At 53.1% G+C, this 25,903-nt stretch overlaps 11 protein-coding genes across 11 annotated transcripts; 4 read left to right on the forward strand and 7 right to left on the reverse strand.

The window, feature by feature from the left end:
* Window positions 1–241: 241 nt before the first annotated feature.
* Window positions 242–831, reverse strand: N7498_000861 (MARVEL domain-containing protein; the record flags this gene model as incomplete). The annotated part of the gene is made up of 2 exons (XM_058447924.1): window positions 242–672; window positions 735–831. 2 exons carry the CDS (start codon window positions 829–831, stop codon window positions 242–244), a joined length of 528 nt encoding a protein of 175 aa, XP_058313335.1.
* A 907-nt stretch (window positions 832–1,738) lies between these two features.
* N7498_000862 (Zn(II)2Cys6 transcription factor) lies at window positions 1,739–3,334 on the reverse strand (the record flags this gene model as incomplete). The annotated part of the gene is made up of 1 exon (XM_058447925.1): window positions 1,739–3,334. The coding sequence occupies one exon, from the start codon at window positions 3,332–3,334 to the stop codon at window positions 1,739–1,741; it is 1,596 nt and encodes a 531-aa protein (XP_058313336.1).
* Window positions 3,335–3,983: 649 nt separating this feature from the next.
* N7498_000863 (putative CorA family metal ion transporter) lies at window positions 3,984–6,121 on the forward strand (the record flags this gene model as incomplete). Its single annotated transcript, XM_058447926.1, has 5 exons — window positions 3,984–5,631; window positions 5,682–5,755; window positions 5,807–5,859; window positions 5,917–5,970; window positions 6,028–6,121. 5 exons carry the CDS (start codon window positions 3,984–3,986, stop codon window positions 6,119–6,121), a joined length of 1,923 nt encoding a protein of 640 aa, XP_058313337.1.
* Window positions 6,122–6,263: 142 nt separating this feature from the next.
* Window positions 6,264–7,525, reverse strand: N7498_000864 (uncharacterized protein; the record flags this gene model as incomplete). The annotated part of the gene is made up of 2 exons (XM_058447927.1): window positions 6,264–7,260; window positions 7,353–7,525. The coding sequence occupies 2 exons, from the start codon at window positions 7,523–7,525 to the stop codon at window positions 6,264–6,266; spliced, it is 1,170 nt and encodes a 389-aa protein (XP_058313338.1).
* Window positions 7,526–7,862: 337 nt separating this feature from the next.
* N7498_000865 (DEAD/DEAH box helicase) lies at window positions 7,863–11,543 on the forward strand (the record flags this gene model as incomplete). The annotated part of the gene is made up of 1 exon (XM_058447928.1): window positions 7,863–11,543. The coding sequence occupies one exon, from the start codon at window positions 7,863–7,865 to the stop codon at window positions 11,541–11,543; it is 3,681 nt and encodes a 1,226-aa protein (XP_058313339.1).
* A 341-nt stretch (window positions 11,544–11,884) lies between these two features.
* N7498_000866 (uncharacterized protein) lies at window positions 11,885–12,921 on the reverse strand (the record flags this gene model as incomplete). Its single annotated transcript, XM_058447929.1, has 3 exons — window positions 12,735–12,921; window positions 12,078–12,593; window positions 11,885–12,024 (listed from the first exon to the last, which is right to left on the reverse strand). Exons 1-3 carry the CDS (start codon window positions 12,892–12,894, stop codon window positions 11,885–11,887), a joined length of 816 nt encoding a protein of 271 aa, XP_058313340.1. The 5' UTR covers window positions 12,895–12,921.
* Window positions 12,922–13,326: 405 nt separating this feature from the next.
* N7498_000867 (putative GTP binding protein (GTPBP1)) lies at window positions 13,327–15,291 on the reverse strand (the record flags this gene model as incomplete). Its single annotated transcript, XM_058447930.1, has 3 exons — window positions 13,327–13,616; window positions 13,667–15,191; window positions 15,241–15,291. 3 exons carry the CDS (start codon window positions 15,289–15,291, stop codon window positions 13,327–13,329), a joined length of 1,866 nt encoding a protein of 621 aa, XP_058313341.1.
* A 548-nt stretch (window positions 15,292–15,839) lies between these two features.
* N7498_000868 (U4/U6-U5 snRNP complex subunit LSM3) lies at window positions 15,840–16,302 on the reverse strand (the record flags this gene model as incomplete). Its single annotated transcript, XM_058447931.1, has 4 exons — window positions 15,840–15,874; window positions 15,933–15,969; window positions 16,028–16,120; window positions 16,180–16,302. The coding sequence occupies 4 exons, from the start codon at window positions 16,300–16,302 to the stop codon at window positions 15,840–15,842; spliced, it is 288 nt and encodes a 95-aa protein (XP_058313342.1).
* Window positions 16,303–16,823: 521 nt separating this feature from the next.
* On the forward strand, window positions 16,824–19,091 carry N7498_000869 (uncharacterized protein; the record flags this gene model as incomplete). The annotated part of the gene is made up of 1 exon (XM_058447932.1): window positions 16,824–19,091. The coding sequence occupies one exon, from the start codon at window positions 16,824–16,826 to the stop codon at window positions 19,089–19,091; it is 2,268 nt and encodes a 755-aa protein (XP_058313343.1).
* A 369-nt stretch (window positions 19,092–19,460) lies between these two features.
* N7498_000870 (PIG-L family deacetylase) lies at window positions 19,461–20,494 on the reverse strand (the record flags this gene model as incomplete). Its single annotated transcript, XM_058447933.1, has 2 exons — window positions 19,461–20,131; window positions 20,260–20,494. The coding sequence occupies 2 exons, from the start codon at window positions 20,492–20,494 to the stop codon at window positions 19,461–19,463; spliced, it is 906 nt and encodes a 301-aa protein (XP_058313344.1).
* Window positions 20,495–24,274: 3,780 nt separating this feature from the next.
* On the forward strand, window positions 24,275–25,900 carry N7498_000871 (alpha-arrestin; the record flags this gene model as incomplete). Its single annotated transcript, XM_058447934.1, has 1 exon — window positions 24,275–25,900. One exon carries the CDS (start codon window positions 24,275–24,277, stop codon window positions 25,898–25,900), a length of 1,626 nt encoding a protein of 541 aa, XP_058313345.1.
* Window positions 25,901–25,903: the final 3 nt, after the last annotated feature.

Here is a 25,903-nt window from a genome sequence, read left to right on the forward strand (position 1 = left end):
GTGATTGTACAATAAGTGAAATTAATTATATGGGAATTAGCCGAAAACTCGGTATAAACATGGAAAATGTGTGCATAAACCCGAAGTGTGCAATATATGGGCGTGCACTAACTGCAAGTTGACTGTACCACCCAGGCATAAACCATTGCAAAAACCTTTCCTCAAAAGACGACGACGAGAATTCCAAGAGTCCGTAGCGCGTTACATGATTCCGATGTCCACGAAGGTCCTATGCTGCTGATCAAATAGGTATATCGGAACTGGTCTTGGAAGTCTTTCGCCCACGAGTGCCGTTGAAGACGAGCTTGAAGGTCAGGGTTGTGGTAATAACGAATAGCAGCATTTCCAGCGCCCCAAAGACTGTCGCCGCCGTGATCGCCCGACAGTGGTTCTCTTGTGCCGGACATGCATTGGTCCCTATGTTGATCGCCGAGGCAATGAAACCAGCAGTCCATGAGAGAAGAGCCACAGCCTCGACGGCGACACGAATGTAGCCAATCAATCTATGATCCGCGAACCTGTTTCCAGCAATGAGGAGGAAGATGACGCCCAGAAATGTCCACCCAGCACAGAACATTAAGAAGCCCCACGCATCAGGGACGCCGTAGTAATCGTAGAAGTTGCCGTACACGAATTGTTCGTAGACCTCGTGGCCGCGAAACACATGGATAGCTAGGAGTTGAAGTCAGACTCAACGGTGCGTTGACAAAGTGGGATACATTAGTTCTCCATACCGTAGCCGTCTGTTCCTATGACTATTATGGCAAAAATGAGCTGCAGTGCTCGCAGGGCAAAGTGAACCGGTCTATTTGCCGCCATGGTCGTGGCCATGATGTGAAGCGATCCCTCGACCGACGTTGTCGTTTAGCGAAGAGAGCGCGGGGAAGTCCAAAATTGCTGTTAAAAGAGGGCACGGCCGTCTTTCGTGCAATTAAATTCCTCGGAAATGATGATGCCTAGTGTTGTATAGCGCAGGTAGTCCCAGTTTTGCTAACGAACGCCTACAGCGCACGGGGTTTGTAAAGGGATCTGTGGTCGGACTCGGGAGGTGATGGGTATGCCGAAAAAACTGAAGAACTGCGGAACACGGCGAAGAAGACTAAATAGATAAATTCAATCCTCGCTGCCTAAATGCATGTTTGAAGGCGCACTCTCTTTTGTAGTTAGACGGCTACGAGATGATCGCCGGTGCGCCAATCAAGGGTCGTCGGGTAAACAGGCTTAACTGCTCTGGGCTACGTGGGTCGAGACCCTTTAAGGTGGGCGAATCATGTCCTGCGGGTCTCGACAGTCTCGTAAATATCTAACCCCTTTCGGACGGACGTCGTGACAAAGGCATGCAGATCCTGAAAGTCGATGTCAAGGCTGCGAGTAGTGGAGAGGATGTACGAGCGGGAGTGCTCCATGGTGATCGGCGCAGATCAATCCATCAAATCTTATTGTGCAAAATATTATAACCACGAGCCTCTCACTCTTTTTTCTTCTTCCTGGCTCCAAAATTTAACTCCCATCTTGTCGAATTTACAGCCAAGATGTCAGAACCTTGTTCTTTCCAAAGCATTGACAGCTGTACCGTGGGGAAACGTCCCCTCGGGTGCGCTCAGGTGGAATATCTACCCACTCTTGCCGGCAATGCCATCGCTGGATTGACAGCAGGAGTCTTGGCTGAAAAACCCTGGAGCCATATCATAGATGGCGCTTTTACTTCCAGAACAGCTAACAACAGATGCCCACTGCCTCATAGCTTGATATACTCCGTGATTGTCTGCCACTCTCCCAATAGCCCCCACGGCTTTGTCTGGAACACAGCTTCAAGCATACCTCGATAAGCCGGGCTGGGCACGATGCTGTCGTCAAACTTTGGAAAGTCAAAAGGCATCTCACCCAGGTTGTCGATCTGTGACTCATCATCTGGTAGGGGGAGACCATGCACTCTCGCAGTCTCGTCCGGCAACTCTTGCCCGTTGAGATGCCTTTCTTCCAGCTCGATCACTCTTTTGGCCGTTACGTAGGCGTAATGTGCATTCCAGAGCCCTTCCCGCCGAGGCGCAAATTGCAGCATTTGCAGCGCGCGTCTTCGTATTGCGGGATAACGGCATTTCAGTGCGGTATAGTACAGAGGCCCCAGGATTTGCAGGTCGAAAGACAGCGGTTGCGGTGTTGCCATTCCCACGCCTGGCTTGGCGATTTGTTCCGCATAATGCACAAGCTCTTCAAAGGCGGTGTGGTAAAAGTCTGTGGCCGTTTCCTCGGCTGCGGTGCAGACGCGTATCCAGATGTAGATGACTTTGTAATGCACCAAAAGTATATTGAGCGCGTCCTGTTTCGCCGGGTTGCCGGCAGCCTGCATTCGTTCAAGAAGTTCGTCTAGCTGGTCGCACCATGCGTCTAGCCTTGTTTGAAGTCTAATCTGTTCAACGAGGTCGTCGACGTCAATTTGGGACATAGCTGCCTTAGGAAGGGCTTCATGAATGAATCGGATGCATTTATCTGAAATCTCGAAGAGTCGTCGTCTAGAATCCATAAGGTCTTCCTGAGGAGAGTCTTCTTTAGCCGTAGGACCGTATATTGGTGGCGTTATTCTGCCAGCGAGAGAACAGAGTACACTCAGACGTGAGAACACCGGAAGGATGTGATCTTCGATGGCTTTAAGATCGTTGGACGAGGGATTGGACCCTAGATGCGGGGCTGCATCGCTGTTGCGACGGAGCGCGGCTAGAATATTGAATCCACTCTGAACGTGAAGCCAAGACGATTCAACATTGCCCCTGAGGAAATCGATACACGTGAACAAAAGGCAGCAGACCAAAGGTACCAAGTTTGAGTTGGGATGCGCTTGAATTCGAGCTGATAGGCTCCTCGCTGCTGTATTCCACTCCCGTTGAGCCTCGGGATTGGCATTAACATAGCCTGCCGGATGCCGTAAAGACGATTTTTCGACGTCTTGATAAATGACGCTGATGGCTGATATGGCATGTCGAATTGACGGTTCGGAGTGTGATAGTTGCAAAACAAGCTTGCTCCAGAACTTCGAATCAAATTGTCCGTCCAACTTCGCAGCAAGATTCTGGTGGAAGAAGTCGAGGCCGCGGTCATTTACGAAGAATACCGGCTGACTTTCCGCAGGAGGCAGATATACCGTGATCACGTTTCGAGGTGGGGGTGCTGCACGTGCGTTGTACTCGCATTTTCGACCTCCAACGGCGCAACGTTGACAGATAGGTTTGGCTTCATCGCATTTCACTCGACGAGCTTTGCAGGTGCTGCACCCAGTTCGTACTTTGGATGTACTTTCTCGAGTTCTCTTCAGCGCAAGATCCAGTCCATGGGTCATGATGAATTGTTGTGATATGAGCGAGGCCTGGGCTGTCGTATCGGGCGACCGACGCCCCGTGTGTTCAAGTACGCCAAACCTGTTACGGCGGGCACTGAAGATGTGTTGACCCGCTTATCGCGCGGAAGGTGGCAGGCAGAAGCGGTGGAGACCCGGGGTCAGAACAAGTCCAAGACTTGGCAGGAAATGACAGAAAATGACATATGCGGAGATCCTCCGCCGTGACCCCTATTGGCCAAAAGTACTTCAGCTTTCTTTATATAACGCAGATATTGTTGGCCTTGTTGGGACAAGCAATGCCACGTGCGCCCGCATTTCTAGGTCCGCCACTGCCCCTCGACTTTTCCTCGTCTATATTGACTTTCTTTTTCCCGTCCCTCCCCCTTGCAGACTTGGTCTTCCAAGTTTCTCTTCGCGGTTTTCCCCATTGATTGGAGCGTTGACGATCACCCCTTGAAGCCATTTCCCTGCATCATGTCGGAGTGTTGCTGTGATCAGCACTTCGCTTGATATTACCCGCTATGCACATGGGCCTTAAAATAATTTTGTTACTTGATTTTATTTATTCCTGGTGACCGTTTTGCATCGTCAATGATCGTACGCCGCCCAGCCAACATTCGACGCCGCCCGCAGCCGCTTAATCTCCAGGATGAGCATCCACTCGATGGACTACGCGCAGCGTGACGCGATTCGGTCCGATTCAAATCAAGGCCCAGACCTCGAGGCCGGAGGCCTCTCACCCGCCTCTGCAGCCTCCCCGAGACAGCGAGAAGGATCCGCCATCGACGCGTTCACCACTGCAGCAAGAGTCAACTCCAGCGATACCGCCAAACGTCGCACACGACGACGTTCGAACACCGCTCGCTCCTACCGCCCGGAAGGCTTTGCCCACGAACCTCACTGGCAGCCCGGTACAGAACCCGGCATTGACCCAACCAAACCTCTTCCCCCATTCAGCTCCGAATGGACGTCGAACGTTCCCGGCGACCTGCAGCGACAATGCGAGATCACAGTAGTGGACTTCTCGCAGAACGAAATGCGTCAATACGAACTCGATAACAACACCCTTGAACAGTTCTTGTCACGAGAGCGAGAATCCTGGGTACAGTGCCGATGGATCAACGTGAATGGGTTAAGTTGGGATGTGATCAAGATTCTGGGAAACCACAAGAGGTTACACCGTCTGGCAATCGAGGACGTGGTCCACACAACGAACCGCACCAAGGCCGACTGGTATTCAGACCACGCCTTTATCGTTTTGACCTTGCAAAAACTAGTGAAACTGCAACAGGAGGACAGCGACTCCGACTCCGAAGATGGAGATGGGCCCGCCATTTTCGACATGGATAGAAAGAGTTCGGTGGTCAGTGAAAAAAGCTCGGTATCTTTGAAACGACCCACCAAGCGGCATATCATCTGGGAGGCAATGAAGGATATTTTCCGTTCCAAATCGTCAAGTCGGCCACAAGAGGAAAAGGCCACGATGGGAGCGAGCGTCCGCCCTGGCCCAGGCGCGCCTTCATCAAATCGGGCCTCTCAATTTGGAAATGTGGCCAATGCAGCAGGAGCCACGGCTCGAACTCTCCAGCGATATCGCGGTGGACCGAACGAGGATCGGATCGAGTTCATGGAACGCCATGCCTCACTCGCAGCCAAAGGACTTTGTGTTACTCTGGAGCAGGTCTCAATTTTCCTTCATGCCGACAACACCGTCACATCTTTCTTCGAGACCAGCGCAGACGACATAGAGGCACCAATTGTGCGGCGCCTGAGCTCACCCGAGACTATTCTTCGTCAGTCATGCGATGCCAGTATGCTCCTGCAAGCTATTATAGACGCCGTCATTGATCTTGCGATTCCTGTCACCATGGCCTACCAAGACGCCATTGGAGACCTCGAGCTGGGGGTCTTGACGGATCCGAATATTGATCAATCGAAGAGCCTGTATATCCTGACCTCGGAAATTGCGGTCCTTCGCAATTCCATGCAGCCGATGGTGGCTGTAATTAATGCTCTTCGCGACCACCGATCCGCTCCCGTTGGCGCACCTGGTTTCGGGACATTACGAAATGGTGCATTCAGCCCACCTTCCCCAGGGGGATATTTCGAATTGGGGCCACACATTGGAACTGCTACACCTAATCTGAAGAGCATTGGAGGCTCCGGCGTCACCATCAGTACCATGTGCCATACGTATCTGGGTGATGTCCTGGATCATTGTATTACTATTGTGGAAGGGTACGATCAGATGCGACGTGCCGCGGATAACATGATTGATCTCATTTTCAACACTATTGGTGGGTGCACCAAAAGTCCCCTGATGATACACAGCTGACCATCACGTTAGGTGCCTATCAGAACGAGAGTATGAAGCAACTGACGATTGTCACCTGTCTCTATCTCCCGATGACGTTCTTGACGGTATGCAGAAACCTTGTCGTATTGTCTCACGGCTTCTAACGAGAGCACCAGGGTTATTTCGGAATGAACTTCAAAGATTTTGCTGGTATCGACCATAGCGATGCGTATGTCTGCCCAATATCTTGACCTCTACCGCTGATTAGATACTAACCCATTTTCAGGTACTTCTGGAAGATTGCAGTTCCATTTGTGGTAGTGACCACTCTCTTGTTAATGTGAGTCCCTAAAATCCGTCCAGCTCAAACCGGACCGTGCTAACAATTCAATCTCAGGCGTGATAAAATCCAACGTTACGCAGTCATGCTTGCCCAGAGACGCCTTATTACTAGCTCGAGAAAGCAAAGACGAGAAAGAAAGGTTACTTGATGAGACCTCTGTGTACTACGAACCTCTCATACAACGACTTTTTAGAGTGCGAACATTGCTTTTTTGTACATTATTCGACCAGCCATCATGGGGTCTTGCATCTATATAGTACAGTTTATCATACACGGCCTCCTGTCATTTTTCAAATACTCTTCCGATTGAAAGCCATGTAAGCCTTCCATGGGAACTTCCAATCCGACCGCAGTAGCTCCGGACGGAAGACATCAAAATCGTACTGCTGCAGGCGATCGAGCCACAGGCGAGTAGACACCGCCGGCATGAAGACACCAAAGGCTCGATTGATTTCATCAACAGGCGACTCGCGGGTCTGGGCGCCACCCAGGACATCATGTCCATATTCATGACCCTCTTCACCCTCATGCTCAAAATCATGCCCGACATCTTTGCCAGCCCGAAGATTGCTCAACATCTGCTCCACAGTAATCAAATGATCACTGGCCCGCGTAGCTACAGTGAAAACCGCATCTCGTAAACCCTCAGCATCGGCTCCGCGCCGCAGAACCTCTTCCTCCTTGACCCCAGTCTGCGCCATGATATCCAGAGGCAGCATAACGGCACCCTGCTTGGGACCAGCACTCACCGAGCTCCCGCTGGGCGACTTAGCTGCCGGCGCAGGAAACGCAACAAGCGGCAATCCACGCAGCACAGCCGCAATTCCCGCTGCCTTTCCAATATGAGAAGCCACATGATCCGCCGTGACCGATGCCATCGGCAGCGCTGACAAAGTCAAGTACATGAGGGTGGAGTAGGTATTTTCAGCGTAGGATTCGAGGGCGGCGATATTCGGGTACGGGTCATTTGTGAGCGTCTGTTCTCTCGCACTAATCATCCGGGTAAGCCAGCCCTTGCTTATCCTGGCCCGGCCTTGTGTGCGCTCGTTGAGCTCGGAGATGGCGGAGGCGAGAAGGAGTGCCACGGGTTCCTTTGGCGGCGAGCCAGCGAGGATTTTCGTTACGGCGTCGCGCCAAAATTGTAGGCGCATTAGCCCGATTGTGGGGGAGGAGATTGTGTCCGGGATTAAGGAAAGGGAGACGTTCAATGCGCGCAGGGCGATGTAGAAGGATCTTGCGTGGGGTGGGATGAAGGTGCTCAGCGTGTAGGAGGGTCGGTCATATTTCCTGTCGAGTACATGGTCAGTGTCTGTCGCGCAGTCATACTGATTGGATATATTCGAGTGAATTGATATGTAGTAGAAGACAGGGAGGCGTACGAGAGTAGATCGATACAGTATTTATGTGCGCCGTTGACTTCTTCGGCGGAGACGGGGGAGGCAAAGGGTCGACTTCGGCTGAAGAGCCTTTTCTGATACTGGAATTGCCGCGAATATAAGCGCCATGCTGTCGATGCCCGGCATGGACGAGCGGCCTCTTTGAGGAAGGACATGAGGGAGGTGAAGGATGTGGAGGAAGGCAAGTTCCAGTTAAGCGCGGATGTAATCCACTTAATTGCATTGGCCCACGGCCTATGGTGTGTCAGCGCAATGAACAAAGGCCACTCAGGACTGGATAGTTGCAAGATATCTGACAATATGACTGCAAGGCTAAAGACTACCGGTTAATTAAACTTAGACTGATCTAAAAAGCTCAACGGTTGACTGCAATATTATTCGAACTTTTTTTCTGATCGCTGACGTCGAGCCGCGTGATTTCGCGTTTCCCGGCGCGTCTTCCCAACTCACTTTTCTTTCACTTCACTCGAACCCCATGTCGCAACCACGAGGATGAACGAGGATCTGGATCAGAGACCAGCCAAGCGACAACGGTTCTTTGCCGAAGATCCTGCTTCTTTATCCAATTCGAATGCGGGGACTCTCGACGCGTCGTTACCTCGTCACTGCCCGCGCTTGGAGGAACACGCTCCCAATGACGATGGCAATGTCCCGGAGACTCCTCCCCTTGAGGATATCCAGACACCTCGAGACACCCCATTCGGGCCTAAACAACCTTTCTTGACGACGGAAAGCATAGACGCTGGTCCATCGGAGGCTCCAGCGACGACCTCGCCCCAAAATGAAACGGCCCAGCGAGGAATCCCCGATACGACAACCCAACTTCCAAACTTGAACGGCTTCGATGTGGAGCTATTTACAGGTATAATCGGAGCGCAGCTACCTCTTGATTCTCTCAAAGCGATTCAGACTGCCGCTTCAAACAGCGTTGAACGAGCCGTCAACATTTACTTTGATGGGTCATGGAAAAAGCCAGCAAAGACCGCATTTCGGCCGAATCCACCTCCCTTTCAATCAAGCCTATCGGCCAAAACTGAAGCAGGCGAAGAAGCGTCCGTCGCCCCCTCCCGTGCAGTCAATGAAAGCACACCGGTCGAACAACAGACTCTCCTGCGAAAACAATCGTCCTCGAGATATATCGGAGCGTTTGGCGTGGGAGCATGGGCAACGCGGAGTGGACCAGCATTATTGAAGCATGGAGACCCTGTCAAGATCGAACGTGCCAGGTCACAGCCAGTCACGAAGCGCGGTCGGAACGGAAAGATGTTCACCAACAACAAGAGTGACGTCCTGACACGATTCACAAACTCTGCAGGGCAGGAAATCGGACGGCTTCCGCATGATATTGCTGGATGGGTATCGACTTTGATTGATCAGAAAATATGTGAGTTTGAGGGTGTCTGTGTGTATATTCCCGACAGGGTTCGAGTCAACGATACCATCTACCTGCAGCTACGATGCTTGTTCAGGCGGGAAGCCTTTCAGCATGGCGCCTTTATCGAAGCGGCCGGGGATGACAACAGGTCAACAGGTCTATTCGAGGAAAAGGAAAGCATGGAGGAGAAAAGCCTCAGGCTTCGGCAGGTTGCTCTTGTGAAGCTTTTCCACGAAATTGGCCTCCAACCAACTTCCCTCAACCCGACTACCGAAAAGCACAAGAAAGACGGGCTGCTCCGAGCTGCCGAGATGGCCGAGCAGTACGACGGCGTAAAAAAGGAGAAGACGAAACTCACCAAAGACTCGAACAAAGACCCGAACAAAGATCAGAATGACGACTCCTCCGAAGATGAAGGGGCTGAACTCGAAGAAGATCAACTGGATACACTGTATCGCAAAGCGCAATCCTTTGACTTCAATATGCCCGAGGCCCAGCCACCTTCTACGTTTACTATGGACCTTCGAAAGTATCAAAAACAAGCTCTACATTGGATGCTTTCGAAAGAGAAGGACAAGGAACAAGCTCGAGAGCGCTCGATGCATCCGCTCTGGGAGGAGTATAACTGGCCAACCAAGGACGTTGACGATAAGGATTTACCAATCGTGGAGGGAATTGACCACTTCTATGTCAACCCGTATTCCGGTGACCTGAGTGTCGACTTTCCCGCTCAAGAGCAACATTGCTTGGGCGGTATCCTGGCGGATGAGATGGGACTGGGAAAGACAATCGAGATGCTCAGTCTGGTACACTCTCACAAGACCGAGCCGAATCCCAACGTGTCCAGTGGAATCAGTTCTGTCAACGACCTCACTAGACTTCCCAACGCTGCTGGCATCGTTCCTGCTCCGTATACCACACTGGTTGTCGCCCCAACGTCATTGCTCTCGCAATGGGAGAGCGAGGCATTGAAAGCATCGCAACCCGGGACGATGCGAACTCTCCTGTACTATGGTGCTGACAAGGCAGTAAATCTTCGGGACATATGCTGCGAGGCAAAATATTCAACGGCACCCAATGTCATTGTGACCAGCTACGGTGTTGTACTATCGGAGTTTCGCCAACTTACCCAGTCGTCCGTAATGGCAAACCATAACGGGTTATTCTCCGTTGATTTCTTTCGCATAATCCTCGATGAGGCGCATCTGATCAAAAACCGTCGTTCAAAGTCCGCGAGAGCCTGCTACGAATTGAAGGCGCAGCATCGGTGGGTTCTCACGGGCACACCCATTGTCAACCGACTGGAAGATCTGTTCAGCTTGGTGCGCTTCTTGAAGGTTGAGCCATGGAGTAACTTCTCTTTCTGGAAGACTTTCATCACGGTGCCCTTCGAGTCGAAAGAATTCGTCCGCGCTCTCAATGTGGTGCAGAGTGTTTTGGAGCCTCTTGTACTCCGAAGAACCAAAACAATGAAAACTCCAGATGGTCAGCCCCTGGTACCATTGCCAAAACGAACCGTTACTATCGAAGAGGTCGAACTCTCCGACCAAGAGCGAGAAATCTACGACTGCATCTATACCCGGGCAAAGAGAACCTACAATGACAATGTCGAAGCGGGCACCCTTCTTTCGTCATACTCCACCATCTTTGCGCAACTTCTGCGGCTTCGGCAGACATGCTGCCATCCGATTCTCACCCGCAAGAAAGAGATAGTTGCAGACGAAGAGACTGCGGCGGCTGCCCTCGACGCAGTCAACGAAATGAAGGACGACATGGACCTCCAAGATCTCATTAATCAGTTCACTGCCGGAAATGAGAATGCAGAGACAGAGGACCGGTCTGTTAAATTCACTGCTCATGCCCTTCGACAAATACAGACCGAGTCCAGCGGAGAGTGTCCTATTTGCTGCGAAGAGCCGATGATCGATCCCGCAGTGACAGCGTGTTGGCACAGTGCGTGCAAGAAATGTCTCGACGACTTTGTTCGGCACCACATCAACAAGGGTAATCAGCCTCGATGCTTTTCGTGTCGTGCCCCTGTGGATGCCAAGGACATATTCGAAGTCGTTAAGCACCCGATGACGCACACCCCCGTTGAGGAGACACCAGGCGATACACCGAGCAGCTTGCAACCGGCGCCGCGTATCTCTCTACGTCGCATCAATCCTTTATCCCCATCGGCACACACCTCTGCAAAGATCCACGCGCTCATACATGGTCTGTCTCGCGTCCCGCCTGGGACCAAAACAGTTGTCTTCTCTCAATTTACCTCTTTCCTCGACCTCATCGGCCCCCAGTTGACCAAAGTGGGTATTACCCACCTCCGCCTCGATGGCTCGATGCCTCAAAAGGCACGCGCTGCCGTTCTTGCGGAGTTCGCGAAGACCGAAGATACATATGCCGACGACATAATCGATGACGAGGACGAAAGACAGACGAGGAATGGCCCGCCCTTTTCAAAGACCATCGAGCCACGGCCCACTGTTCTCCTCATATCCCTCCGCGCAGGCGGCGTTGGTCTCAACCTCACGACAGCAAGCAACGTCTTCCTCATGGACCCGTGGTGGAGTTTTGCCATAGAAGCCCAGGCAATTGACCGTGTCCACCGAATGGGCCAATTGCGCGATGTTCAAGTGACGAGATTTGTGGTGAAGGACTCCATCGAAGGTCGAATGCTTCGCATCCAGGAGCGCAAAATGAATATCGCAGGCTCGCTCGGACTACGCGTTGGTGGCGATGAATCGGAAGAAGATAAGAAAAAGGACAGAATTGCGGAGTTGAAGATGCTCTTCGAGTAAGAACATGTGGGTTTTGGACCTGGGTGGGCTGTCATGGTTTTGGTTGATACCCCGTCATCTGTTGGATTTAGCACGACCCTGGCGCTGGATATACATACTGCATTTTTATTCATTTTTCAGACCTACATGGGACATCTTGATTCTTCACTACTGTCGACCACGGTGACAACAATAGAAGCGAATTATCGACAATACACAAGTGTAAACAAAACTTCCGTTGGGTACTAGTTTATACATTGCAAATTGAAACCGAGTGGGAATTGAACATCAATCATAAGTGAAATAACAAAAGCCCATCTTGATACAAATCAAAGCAGCTATCGAATTATGCGAAGACGTCCCTACTCGCTAGACTGCTTACCATGACGCGGGTGAGCAACCTTCTTCAGGCCTTCCTTCATCTTCGACATGGCACCTTGCTTTCCATTGCTTCCAGAGGACTTATTATCGCTGTCCTTTGACGAGTTACCGGACCCGCCCTCTTCGTTATTATTAGCGCTGCCTAGAACCGGATATTCAAAAAGGAAGACTTACTCGACTCATCAGCCTGTGCATCCTTCTCGTCCTTCTTACCCGCCTTGCCCTCCTTCTCAAACTCATCGGCCGTGTGCGGCGCCGGTCCCTGAGGTCCCTTCAGCGCCTCCTTGCTAACACCGTGATCCTCCATGATCACAGCTGTCCCGCGACGGCCCTGGTCCATCTGTTTCTTAGTATTCTCGTCGCTCTCAGTGTTATCGGTATCGCGCTGCTCCTTATCGTCATCCTTGGCCCCGGAGCTAGTATCTTCGGTAGCCTTGGAGGATGAGCCGGCAGCAGTATTCGAAGACGATCCCGCAGCGGTGGTGGAGGCCATGTCCGAAGTAGCGGTGGTAGAGGGCTTGTCTGCAGTATCGGTGGTAGAGGGCTTGTCTGCAGTATCGGTGGTAGAGGGCTTGTCTGCAGTATCGGTGGTAGAGGGCTTGTCTGCAGTAGCGGTGGTAGAGGGCTGGCTGTCCAGCCTAGGTTCCTGTGGTGCGGTATTGGCCTCTGAGGCAGGGGCGTCGGGTTGTTCTGGGGAATCCGAGACTCGTCAGCTCGTTGCGCTCATGGTACAGGCATCCATACAGCCCGTGGCCTCGAAGCCAGGTACTTATGCAGAAATTCCGGAGCAGATGGTGTGCTGCACGGGGTAGGATTTAAAGATGGACTTACCGTCTCGGTTGCCGGCGTCGTATGGGTCGTTGGCGGCGCCTTTGCCCTGCACACCGGAGATGGGCTCCTCGTGCGATTCCTGGGCTGTCTGTGATTGGACATCAGTGTCACCCCAGATGGCGTGCGAGGCCGAGTTGATCACTTTGTTGACTGCCTCCATGTTTTCTGACAATACGATAATGGTCGGTGGTATGAGGGGGTGAGGGGCAAGGTATGCTGTAGGGAGCAATCAAAGAGCGGGGAAGGGTAAATAGAATCGATGAGGTCAGGATCTGGAGGGAGATAGGAGGATCCTTGGGTCAAGATAGTCAAAGTTGTACTAAATGGGTGAACAAAAATACTGAGAATAACTTCTACGGAGGCTCCGAGCTCGAGCTTCTTAAACCCGGCCGATTCACTACGTCAGTGGAATCCCCAGGGAACACATGGCATCACGATCACAGCGGTGTATTGGAATCATTGGAGCTGAATGGTTGATAACTGCACGATCGGCGTCAACGTGGGACCGCCGATCATGGCATCATCTGACGTCATGTCACGTGCGCTGTGGCTGGACCGAAGTAGAAAGTGTAATAAATAGAAACAACCAGGTTTATCTCGTCGTGTCGGCTTGTGTGGCATTGCTCAGGGGGTGTGCGGGGTCGTAGCCAATGCTTTTCACGATTCCAAGTCCCTTTGTCTTGCCCTCACGGAAGAGTACTCGGTCGCCCGGTGCCAGGAACTCGGGGCGTTGGATGAACCGGAAGGCTACAAGGGCCCGATCGCCGGTTCGAATGAATGGGCGGTCTATGTCGATGACCGCACAGGTTTGGCTGACGGCCCCCACGTGGAGCATGGCCTGATATCTAGGCTTGATTGTGGTTGCATGCGACAGAATCAAGACTGAATCCATGTCAACAACGTTTATCCCTGTATATAGAAATGAGACTTACCTTCTGCGACAAATTCCCGGTACACCTTGGGAGGAGTATCCATCTTCCTCAGGACAACCATGCCCTTGCGCACTTCTTTGCGACGCACACGCTTCAGTGCAAAGGACCCAGACTGTCCCGCGGAGCAGGCATTCACCTGGATTCGTTTCCTCTCGATAGATTTGATGGTCGTAGTCGTGAATTGTCCCAGGGAGTCGGGGCCAACGACTACCGAGTCGCCTGCGTGAATGACGCCCGACTTGACCACGCCCGATACTACCGTGCCCACGTGCGGGACGGAGAAGGTGTCGTTGATAAGGAATTCAAAAGGCCCGTCCTGATCGTAATGTCCGCGGTGGGGCAGAATATTCAAAAATGTCCGGACGAGCTCCAGGTTCTCGCCGGTGACGTTGGACACCTGGAAAATGGGACATATCCGCTGGCTGACGAACTGGGTGGCGGTGTTGATAGTTTCCTCCATGTCCTTTACGAAGATAGGAATCTTCCGCGCACCAGGCGACTTGAGAATCTTGGCCAGCTGGGACAGGGTCTCCTGGAGAATCTGAGGCGGACATATGTCGATCTTGGTGACAATCACCATGACTGGCACATTCAGAGCCAAGGCAATTCCCAGATGCTCACGGCTCATACCAATCAGCCCATTGTTGGCAGCCACCATCAGTAGGCAGTAGTTAGGGCTGCTGCTCAGCATACCGAAGACGGTGGTGCGCAGGTAGCGCTCATGGCCTGCCAGATCGGAGAAGGAAATCACTTTCGCTGAGCGTTTCCCAATCTCCTCCCAGGAGAGTTTCCGTCCTTGGGCATTGGTGACGATCTCGCCGTGGCTGTCGAAGCCCATGATTTCCATGCCCACGGAGCTGGTACGGCCGCTCTCGATCTCGTGCTTGTGGCGGAATAGGTTGACTCTGGCACGACCACGGCCATCATCAAGTCCGCCTTTTACCAGGACTCCGAGCATGGTACTCTTCCCCGCGTCGACGTTGCCCACGACTGCAATGCGGACCTCCCCAACTTCCTCCACATTGGCAGCATCTTGGCGGATCAGGATTTTACCCCAGGCGCCAGCTATTCGATCATTTGTCACCGGTGACTCTTTCTCGCCGCCCACATTGTAGGTCATAAGGATACGGCAATGTGCCGGAAGGCTCTCAGCCGCCTCGGTCAGCCGCTTGAGTGCTGTTTCCCATTGGGGAATGTCGAAGCCCATTGAGTCTCCACCATCCTCGAGTCCAAGATCGAATAGAGTCTCTCCGTGGCCTTCATCAATTCGTAGTTGTATTGTTTCACCCAGCTCCTTTAGGCCGTCCTCGGAGGCATCTCCCGTACCGAGCAGGAGGTCCTTTAACTTGACCGTGCGCGGGGTATCGGACAGGCCGAGCGAGTCGAGTATTTCGAGCTCTGCGTGATCCTCGACATCCCGCGACACTTCAGCAGTGCCGGCAGAGTACCCGCTATCGCGGGGCGCGGCGTAGGCGGGGCGCTGGGCCTGCTGCTTATCCGCGTACTCGGCGAACTCGCTGAGAGCCTGGGGGACAGGTGAGTGAGGGAAGACATCCCGCGCAATGAAAACATACGATCTCGCCTCGTTTCCTCTCTTCTGCGTTTAATCTTGTGGTGTTCGGCATGTTTCGGTGAGGTGGGAGGTTCGAGAGGTGCGGTGAATCGCGTTCTTGGGGGTAGTGACGTTACGGATGGAGGTAGATTGGATCGCCTAAGCTGCGGCGCAATTCAAACCTATATTCGAGTGATCATGTCTTTACTCTGTCAGTACGATAGAAAGACAGGGATTGATGTGAAAAAGAGAAGTTGGAATTTGGTCTGAGGAAGTACAAGAAGAGCAGACCGGGGCAGCTTTATCGATAACCTTAGCTCGAGGTCGAGTCACTCGCTTGAGTCATAACTACGCTGCGCTCATCCGCGACCATCTGCCCCGATCATGCTGCGCCACGACTATCTCGCTCTAGAAATAGCCGGAAGAACTGTGACTAACAGTGGGGTCCCAGGATATCAGCCTGGTGGCTCTGGTATGGAGGGGCTACGGGACAAAAGCCTTGGTTCATCGCCATTTCATGGTCTCATATCTATGCGACTGGTATTTGGATGGTATCGTATTTTGCCTCCCCAACTGTAGCTGCTCGCCAGACGCCGGTTCCTCTATCAATTCGTGGGCCGATTAGGCCTGGGGGGAGATCAAAACGACGGAATCGCCTGGGAAGCATCAGAGAACATGTTCAAATCCCGTGGAGCTGACTGAGTCATGACTAACCTCGCACAAAAAGCATCTCTTCCTGCTTCTTAATTGTCTGTTCGCACACATCCCTGGTTAGCGTACCGACGCTGAAAACGCCTGGAAACCCTTACCCTTGTGGTCTCCTCCTCATTCTCATCCTCCTCTACCACGTAGATGGTCTCTTCCACATCACCGAGGACAAGGTTGCAGTGGCTATCATATGCCTAGGGAGTCGTCACAGTCAGCGGGCTGGTCAAGCAATTGCATGACAGGATGGGCTCACGTGGAGGCGGCCCTTGAGTTCACGGTCGCCGCGCAGCTTCACGAAAACAATCTCGTCGAGTGAGAGGCGCACGAGATCCAAAGGCTCTGAGACGGATGCGCCTGCATCCTCGGTATCGGCCATCTTGAATAGTGGAGGTATGGAATCACGATGTCGATTCGGTCACAGCAGACGCGGGCGGAACGAAATCAGCGCGAGCTCTGACGGTTGCTCGATTGGGTCTAGCGCATAGAAGATGAGTCAGCACCGATACCCCAGTTTCTGCCTGAGGAAGAAGGTGTCGAAACTGGGGGTCACGATGGATCAAAAGATGGGGTTACCCGCACCTCCACTTGTCAGATGTATACTCTACGACGTGTAAATCTACTCAAACGGAGTACTGGACGGAGACCATCCAAGAGAGCTATCACAATATCAAATTAAAATATTAGAAAAGCATCCAGAATCTAGTCCCCAGTAACCTGGACTTCTGCAAGTCACTGCTACCCTGGGGAAGGTCTGACCGTCGCCGAGCGGCCCCTCACGAAACAATGCAGCCCGAAGTACCTAGTACGGCAGGGGTCGATGCACCCCCTCCCCTCATCTGCCCCTGTCCATTTTCCTCTTCGCATCTTTCCGTTTCACTCTTGTTCCCTCCCTCCATCATGCGGAGAATCTCTCTTGCTGGTGAGACGTTCTCCTCTCACTGGTTTCATTCGCGACCGGCCGGGCCGGAGCAATGCTTCTACAACCACCAGAACCTCCTGGTTCCCGGTCTTACCGGTCACAGACAAATCTCATCCTCTACTCGATCACACATCCGTCAATTAGGTGGCCCTCAGCCCCGCAAGAGGTGTCAGCCTCAACGACGCAACTCTTTCCACGAGTTTACTACAACAGGCAGACATTCCAGCGCCAACGCGACACGTCCGGAGTGGATTGAGACAGAACGCCATCAACACGCCGCGGTCCGTCCAACCTGGGATTCACCGGAGGCGGAAGCAGAATACGCAAACAAGTTCTTCCAAGTGCTTCAAGATGGCCAGCCAGACCAAGTGATGACAGCAATGACTGACCCACGGTCGGCGGGTCTGGTCGGTTCCTTACACCAGAACATTTTCCTCGAGGCTCTCCACCGACTGTCCCCCACCTATTTTGTGGAGCCTTTCCGCAATCTCCACCATCCCCTACACTCCTGGTCCACTCTATTAAACGGTGTGAAGCGGATAGAAGAGGTCTTTGATGGTTTTGTTAAAAATCTCCTCACGATTACCAGCTATCGAACATCCGGAGGCTACTCCTTAGACCTCGCGGAATTCACACACCTCTTGGACTGCGCGCGGTCCATGGGGAATGGGCCGCTTGCAAATGATATTTGGAGATCCATGAAGGACAGTGGTGTCATTCCAGACGGGCGATGCTACAACCATTACATGGAAGCGCTCGTCTGGGACCACTGTTATACTGGCCAAGAAGCATATCGGCTGCGAGCTCTTCCTCGTAGCTACTACAAGCGGCGCCAGGTGACGGATCGCAATATTGGTTGGCAAGGGTATGGTACCGGCCAACAGAGTGTGCGAAAAACGGTGATGAATCTGTTTCGCGAAATGCTCGATAACGGGCATCCCGCCGATGAACGCAGCTACATCAACGTCATGCTTGCATCTGCTCGCGTTGGTCATGGCCCGGGCATTAGGCACGTTTTGTCGACTGTCTGGAATATCCAAGTGGATGTTCTCAAACAAGAGCCAGATAACTCAAAAATACCGGCGCCGACGCCGTATGAGCCATGGTCTGCGCTTTATCCAACCGAGAATCTGCTCTTTGCGATTGCCCATGGTTTCGGTACCAACAATGATATTCCTGGCGCTGTCCGGACCATCGAGTTCATCTCCGCCTCTTACAATATCCCAATTCCGCATCGAATCTGGCACGAATTATTCGAACGGGCGTACGTGCAGTGCAGAATCAGAACCACGCAGACCGAGGACGAACAACAGGCCAATGCCGTGGGACCGGTTTCGATGCAGCTGGTACAATCAATATTCGAAACAATGACTTCCGAGCCTTTCAACGTCCAGCCAACTGTACAAATGCGGCGCTTCATGATTAACATCGGCATCGACATGGGCTCTTTGGAAGACTGCAAGACCCACCTAGATGAAGCATACAAATTCCTGAGCGAAACCCGACAAAAGGAGGAGAAAGCACGCGCCCTCGTACTCAGATGTCTAGTGCCACTTCTCGAAACCAGCCAGAAACAGATGCGACAGGGATCTCCTTGTGACCCGTCGCTCTTCCAATCACCCATCCTCGCCGAAGCAATCCAATCCTATGACATCCTCCGTCTAGAAGTCTACCAACAAGTATACCTCCTCCGGCGCGCATTATGGGTAACCGTCCGAGTCCCCCACTGGAAAGACACACCCGACAAGGACTGGTTCTATCAAGAACGCCCTAGGATGCTAGAAGAGTGGTGTGACTTCCTTCCGGCCCGGAAACGCATCTTCTACGACGAAAACACCGGGTCCGTGGATATGCAAGGGCGCACGGGGTTCAAAGACCGGCACTGGTGTGGCGACTTGCATATCCCCGTCCGACGAATGAATGATCATCAAACGTTGTTCCACCCCATTGAGCACGTCGCCTGGACCCAGGACGGGAAATGGAATGACCTGTTGAATCGGTATCCGTGGCTGGATACGAAGCTCGCGCCACTGGATCGGCTTTTCAATTTCCAGCGGCCTAATTCACCCGAGTTTTTGGACATGCTGGAGAAGTTGCGCGGTAATTGGGTCGAGTATCCTGAGGAGCATCCGCAGTCTACGGCGAGTAATCCTCATGGGGGATTTTTTGGAAGGCTTGCTGCATTGGGGTTGCTGAAGTCTAACGAGCGGGGAATCTTCCTCTTGGATGACAAGTCCTGGATTTGAAATCATGCGAGCTGCAAGCGGTTAAGCATTACTGTTTTGTCGGTTCATATGATACCCCTGATATCGATGTTGATTTGCACCTTCTTTGTTTGTCTGAGGGCATTTGCATCTGTTTGAGATACACATACTTCGAAGCGTGTAATGAAAACTGTATGACATGGTCCAAATCAAAATTGGAGTAGATGCAAAGTATGTTCACTTTATTGCTGAAAAAAAAAGATCTTGTAAGAATTGTGTACACATGAGCTACACTGTAGGTGTCATCTGTCAAGTCATATACATGGAAAGACATGGAAACATTATGGTCCAATACAATGGATCATTCATATCCAAATGATACCACCGGCTCGGCCAGACCGCAAAAGTGGCCTAGACCTTCTCCCGCTTCAGGTCATTAACAGTCATATACCGACCGATAGTAATCCACCCCCAACGGAACCAAACCATTTGACTCTGATGGCCTTTCACCATAGCCGACTGAGCAGTTATCCACTCCCCAATCGAACTCACGAAAAGCAAGCGCACCGGACCATCGTCGGCCTTCTTCTTTTTCGTCCCAGTCAACCCAGTCCAAACATTACCCCAAGCACCCTGCAGCATGGAAAGCGGCGCATCAAGAACACCCACATACTTGCGCCAAATCGGAAGCGAAGTCAGTGTATACAGGGTAACGGGGCTCGCGAACCCGGCTTTATCTTTCATCAGCGTGCGCAGGAAATGCACGGCACCGTGGTATAGGGAGCGGTGGTTGGGGTGGTTGCTGACGCCGTGCTTGTCGAAGGTGAGGATGACGTCGATGGTGGCTGTAGGGGCTTTTTTGGGGTCGGCTTTCTTGCCTTTCAGGCTTGCGGCGAGGTCGGGTGCGAAGGCAGAGGCGAGGAGGGAGGTGATTTCTTCTTCTTTCCAGTACTCTTTCATGCCGTCTGGGAAGCGGGCTGGGTCGTCGACGACGAAGACGTCAGCTTCGTCGCGAACGCCGAGTTGTAGGGCGCTTTTTTGGAGTTCTTTTTTGCGGGTTTCGCCGAGGCCGTCTGCATCGCCTGGGGAGGAGGGTTGTATTGTTAGCTTTTGTTTCGGAGTTTCGGTGGTGCTTGCGAAAGACATTGGTTTTCGATTGAGATCAATGCCGTCGACCAAAACACCTTCCTCGGGTTCAATTGCGACGTACCGGTACTGAAACAGAGGATCTTCAGGTGGTTTCCTAGCTCCGGTCGGGTGAGCGCAAGCACCGTCGGTGCAAAGAACATGGCCTCGTCATCCGGGTGGGCGATGAGTAGACAGATGCGTTTGTTGACGAGTCGAGGGAAAGAACCGGTAAAAGGTGAGTTGGAGGTCGAGGAGATGGTCCAGAAGGCGATTACTGCGCCAATGGCTACCACAAGGGCAGTCAAATTGGAAAGCATGGTGGATGTTCGAAATCGAGATAAGGCTTGTCAATGCCGTTCGAGTTCAATGCTGGAGCTCCTCTAGTCTCCAGCTCAAGTTCACGCGGAAGCTATCTTTCGACAATAGCGTTTGGGTAGGCTCTACAGGCGTCAATTGTGGATCAGATCGTGCAGAAAGTCAAGACATGGCACGGTGGGGAATGCGCGGTCATCCCACTTCGGCTTTGGGTGGACGCGCCGGGGTCGGAAGGGCCAGGAACAGGGGACTAGAAGCTGGATGTTAGTTAAACAGACACCAGACCCATGACCGTGACTATCTGAAGATCATAGAAAAAAGACACGGTGGCAGGAAGCTCCTCCGGAAAAGGGGAAGCTCGGATTTGAGATTATGTGCCGGGCGATCCCCCGGAGTCACGTGCCAGGGGGTTCAAGCATTGCGACTTTGCTTTGACTTAGTTCCAAGATGTTGGCTATCTCTGCTATTGTTTAAAAGTTAATAATGTCATACTTTTTCCTTTCTGATTGTATCTGTATCTAGAATGATGTGATGTCAATTTGTTTTCATATCGACAGACCCATGACCTTTGAAAAGAGCCTGATAGGTCGCTAGGATGCTGGCTTGAAGAACAGCTTAAAGGTGTAGACTTATCAATACTCAACTAGATGGCCTGGAAACTAGATTGTATGGGCGGAGTGTTTTTTTTGCAACGGAAAACAAAGATCTCATTGCCCGGTGGTCCTCTGCTTGGGGTACCTTGGGAGTATCTCCCAACTATCAAGGCACTCAATGGATTGACTACACTTGTGTGACCGCATTAGGCTCAGAAACCATTTTCGGTAGGTCAAGGTAGGCCGTCCGAGGACACCACCAATGTCGAGCTCATATTTGCTGCATTCGGAAGTACCTTCCAAATCGGTCGAATCGCCAGAGTTGTATGGAACACCGTCCGGCGCGACGCGACAGTCAAGTGGAGAATCCAGTTAACGAAGCAATTGAAACTCTGCCGATTACCCTTTACAAGTCAACCGTATGAGCAGCGACTTGGAGAGGTGAAATCCATCGATTACCTACAGGAAATACTAAAGTACACGAATGACCTAAGAGCTACGCAAGACGGAAGTCTAGAATCCAGTACATACCCGCCTACGATGATGATCCCGAATCAAATACAGCGCAACTCCACACGGTAAACCGACCAGACTCCAACCGGCCCGGGGTCTTGAAACCATCACGAAGCCCTTGAGGTTTCCCGACGGACAAGTGAAAAAACGAAATCGCCGAGCGGAGCTTGGCGGCGCTGCTCAATGGTCGGGGCGGCCTCATCGCGGGTGGACAGCCCACTTTCGTAGCGGTCAGCTCTTTTTACAGGATGAACTAGGGACGAGTGTGGCAGAGCCGGGCCCCAGTGGCATTGATTTTAAGCATCACGTTGCCCCGGCCCGAGTATAAACTTTGAGGGTGGGTTTACCCGGCGTAGCACGGAAAATTTCTGCTCACCTCCGAGGGGGGACTCGGGCGGTTTCCGCGAATTTTCAGCAGGTGATGAGCCGTGTGAGTGAAGGCGTGATTTGAGAAATTAATTAGACTCCACTATTGTAGAATGGCGCGCTCGATGATCACAGTTCTGGGAAGATGACGCGAGACCAATCTAGCAAGTAAATAGAGAAGATGAGTCAGGTCTGATCGGAGGCGTTTTCCGAGATCGACCCGAATCAGGACGCTCGTCAGAGTCCGCCCGACGTGCCGCTCGGCCGTCTATTGGCCGCGGTGCCCGATCTCGAGTGTATAACCTCCGGTCTCTACTGTACATTCTAGGAGCGTGGGTTTGAGTGGAATTGCAGCTACTGTAGGTCTCTCTTTTGCGTCCATAACCGGCTATTGTACGCGGCAGTGAAACACTAGAGAGGGGCCACGGGGATCGACAGATCGCGTCGAAAGGGTCGGGGGTCGGGCGGCACTCCATACGACAAGCCGGGGCTGTTTCCCATCATGGCGTGATCGGGGGGACCTTCACCGCAGGATGCTTGATGGTTGCTCCGCGGAGTAGATGAGTCAAGGGGTGCACGAGCCCAAGACAGCAGGCCGGGGAGTTTCTTCAAAACGGGTTCTGCATAGGTGCATGGCTGCAGGGATGGGATGGAATGCAGTGCATGGACCACGCGATGAGATGCGACAGCTGCATGTAGGTTTAGGTACCTGGATCGAAGTACCTAGTGCCCCCGATGAGCGGAAACTGTTAGGTAATTAGTAGGAGCAGGAGGTTTGATGATTCGCTAGATGCATCTGGGACGAGCACGGAGCATATCTTGACAGCTCCCGGGGCTAGAATCATTTGGTGGATATGAATCTTCTACGATTTGTGTCCGTCTACACAGGCCGGGGGATAACACTTCATCGCGAGGCTGCTATGCCCCGCACTGCTTTTGCGGGGTCATGAGAGACTTTGTCGGTTAACCCAAAACGGGACAATGGGCTGCAAACGAAGCCGGCGAGCAAAATTTTCGAAGTGGAGCTCGCAGGGTCTTTGCACGCGTTTTTGTTGCCCGAAGCGGAAAAGCGGCAGAGAAAAGATCTGCCACTAACTGATTTCGGTATTGTACTCTGCCGTATACCCGCTGTATTCTCCCTGTACCGTACCAAACACAGCCCGATCGGGTCCCGCTGTTTGCGCCACGTGATGACTCGTGTGGCAGCTGATGCCTTCTCTTTGTGGACGCCGGGACTGTCGCCCGCTGGCGTACTCCGGCGCTCTCTGGCGGCTAGCCTTGTCCGATCACAGTGCCGACCGTAGCATGCCAAGTCACCTCCGGCAGGCTAAACGGCACACCAGGCCGGGGAAGAGGCTCACATGACCGGACATGACTCCGTACCTGATAGTTGCCTTGTTACTCCGTACTGTAGGCCGACAAATTCTCGGCTGTACCCCGCCAACACGCACATGCGAAGGCCGAACATACGAGAGCAGATCGCACCCTCATCCACCCTCATCCGACCGAGATGTAGCCGACCGTGACTCATTTCCCAGGGTTGCGCACGGTCTCGATGGTATGATCGCAAGATGATGCCCACATTCAATCCTTGGATGTGGGGAACACATCTGTGTTGCGTCAGGCGATCCCCGATCCATGCCCCCATTCGTGTTCCTTCGAGAGCATTCGTGTCCATTCGTCCCTACGTGTGGCCGGTCGAGATCCTGTCGGTTCTCGGGGCCCGTGCCGGTGCCGAAATGCCGTGGTCTAACACGGGTATCGAGATATGCCAGAGGCAATCGAGACACACAGTCGGACGGAGAGACATTCCGTAGAGCTGAGAGACAATCCCGAGACAGACGGCCTCACCAGAAAACAAAGATCTATAATTATCCAAGGACCTTGGGGTGGTGTATTTCCGTGTAAGTGATCTGTACCGGTACCGTCCGGATCCACCATGACGCTCTCGCGAGGCTCCACCCGATTTTAGCATTTTTTCCATTTTTTTTAGTACCCGTGTCTAGAACAGCGAATGGCGGGGCCGTACCTGGCTTGCTTTGGGACTGGGTGGACACCATCCGACAGAAATTTTCTTAGTTTTTAGGAGTTTTCCACGGATTCGGGCCCCGTTTTGGCTTGTGCCACATGAATGGGGGGTTCATAAGGGACGTCGCTCCTGACTGTTTCTTTGACCCCTCCAACTTTAGCCTCATAGTATGTCCGGATCGTTGGTTCTTTTGCTTTATTATACCAGCACCGCACTGCTTCTTGACTCTCTCTTACATCACTCAGCTGTCACTGCCTCACACTGATCCACCACACCACAAGATGCCGGGCCGTCTGATCCCCAACTTTGTTCGGGGCTCTGGCTCTCTGCACTCCTCGCTCGCCTCCACCCCAGTTCACTCCAACTCCTCCTCCACGACATCCGTCAACGAGATTCCACATACCATGGGCAAGAAGTCTGCGCATGGCACTCCGGATCGTGCCCGCTCCCCGGAGCGCCGCCTGTCATTCTCCATGGACCACTTGATCCACCCCCACCGGGACCACAGCAAGGACAAAGAAAAGCGCCGCAGCCTGGCTCGCGCCGGCCGCTCCAAGGAGCGCCTCAGCAAGGAAGAGCTGTCTCCGCCTTCTGCCAAGCTCGACGTTCTGGTGGAATCGCCTCCTCTGGTCTGCTATGGCAACCCCTCCACCTCCACCGGTGCTTTGTTCTCGGGCCGCTTGCGCATTGCCGTCTCCGAATTAGCAAACGAGGTGACCCTGAACCAGTTCGACGTGCGCCTTGTGTGCAAGACGAGCACCAAAAAGCCCGTTTCCAACCACTGCGCCAACTGCGCCACTCGCACCGACGAGCTCGCTCGCTGGAACTTCCTGACCGAGAATCTCAAGCTCCATCAAGGAGATCACGACTTCCCCTTCAGCTATCTCTTCCCCGGCAACTCGCCTGCCTCGTGTGATGGTGCCCTGGGCAAGATTGAGTACTTCCTGCTCGCCCACGCCCAGAGCACTGCCGGCGAAGAATTCAGCATCAAACTACCTCTGAACATCCGCCGCGCTCTGCTTCCCGGAAATGACAAGTCGTCTATTCGCATCTTCCCTCCCACCAACCTGACTGGCCGTATCGTGCTTCCCTCGGTGGTCCACCCCATTGGCAAGTTCCCCGTGGAGATGACCCTGAGCGGCGTGGTGGACAAGGGTGACGAGACCCAGACCCGCTGGCGTCTGCGCAAGATGATGTGGCGCATCGAAGAGCACCAGAAGATCGTCTCGACCGCCTGCCAGAAGCACAGTCACAAGATCGGCGGCGAGAACAAGGGGGTCCTCCACCAGGAGACCCGCATAATCGGCCACAACGAAGAGAAGACCGGCTGGAAGACCGACTTTGACACCGCGGGCGGAGAAATCGGCATGCAGTTCGAAGCCAGCATCAACCCGACCACCAACCCGGTGTGCGACATGGAGGCCCCCGGTGGCCTCGAGGTCAAGCACAACCTCGTTATCGAGCTCATTGTGGCTGAGGAGTTCTGCCCCAACCGCAATACTCGCCTGATCACTCCTACTGGTGCCGCCCGCGTGCTCCGTATGCAGTTCAACCTCCATGTTACGGAACGTGGCGGTCTCGGCATCAGCTGGGACGAGGAGATGCCCCCGGTCTACGAGGATGTCCCCGCCAGCCCGCCCGGTTACACTAGGCCCGACGACGACTCCCACAGCGTCATTGAAGACTACCAGGGCTCCCCACTGCCTCTGCCAGAGTACGACGAGCTGGATCGACTGGACTCGCTGCGTCTGGATAGTGACTCGACTCACTCCTCCGCCCCGTCCTCCTCTCGCGGACGTGTCCGCTTCACAGTCGACGACCTGGTCACCGACCACACCCCTCCTGCCTCCGAACCCGCCTCTCGCGTGCCCTCGCGCGCCCCGTCTGTCGATTCATCGCGCCAATAGACT

Source organism: Penicillium cinerascens, assembly GCF_028974065.1.
Source record: "Penicillium cinerascens strain IBT 15544 chromosome Unknown contig_16_segment0_segment0, whole genome shotgun sequence".
Lineage (NCBI taxonomy): Eukaryota > Fungi > Ascomycota > Eurotiomycetes > Eurotiales > Aspergillaceae > Penicillium > Penicillium cinerascens.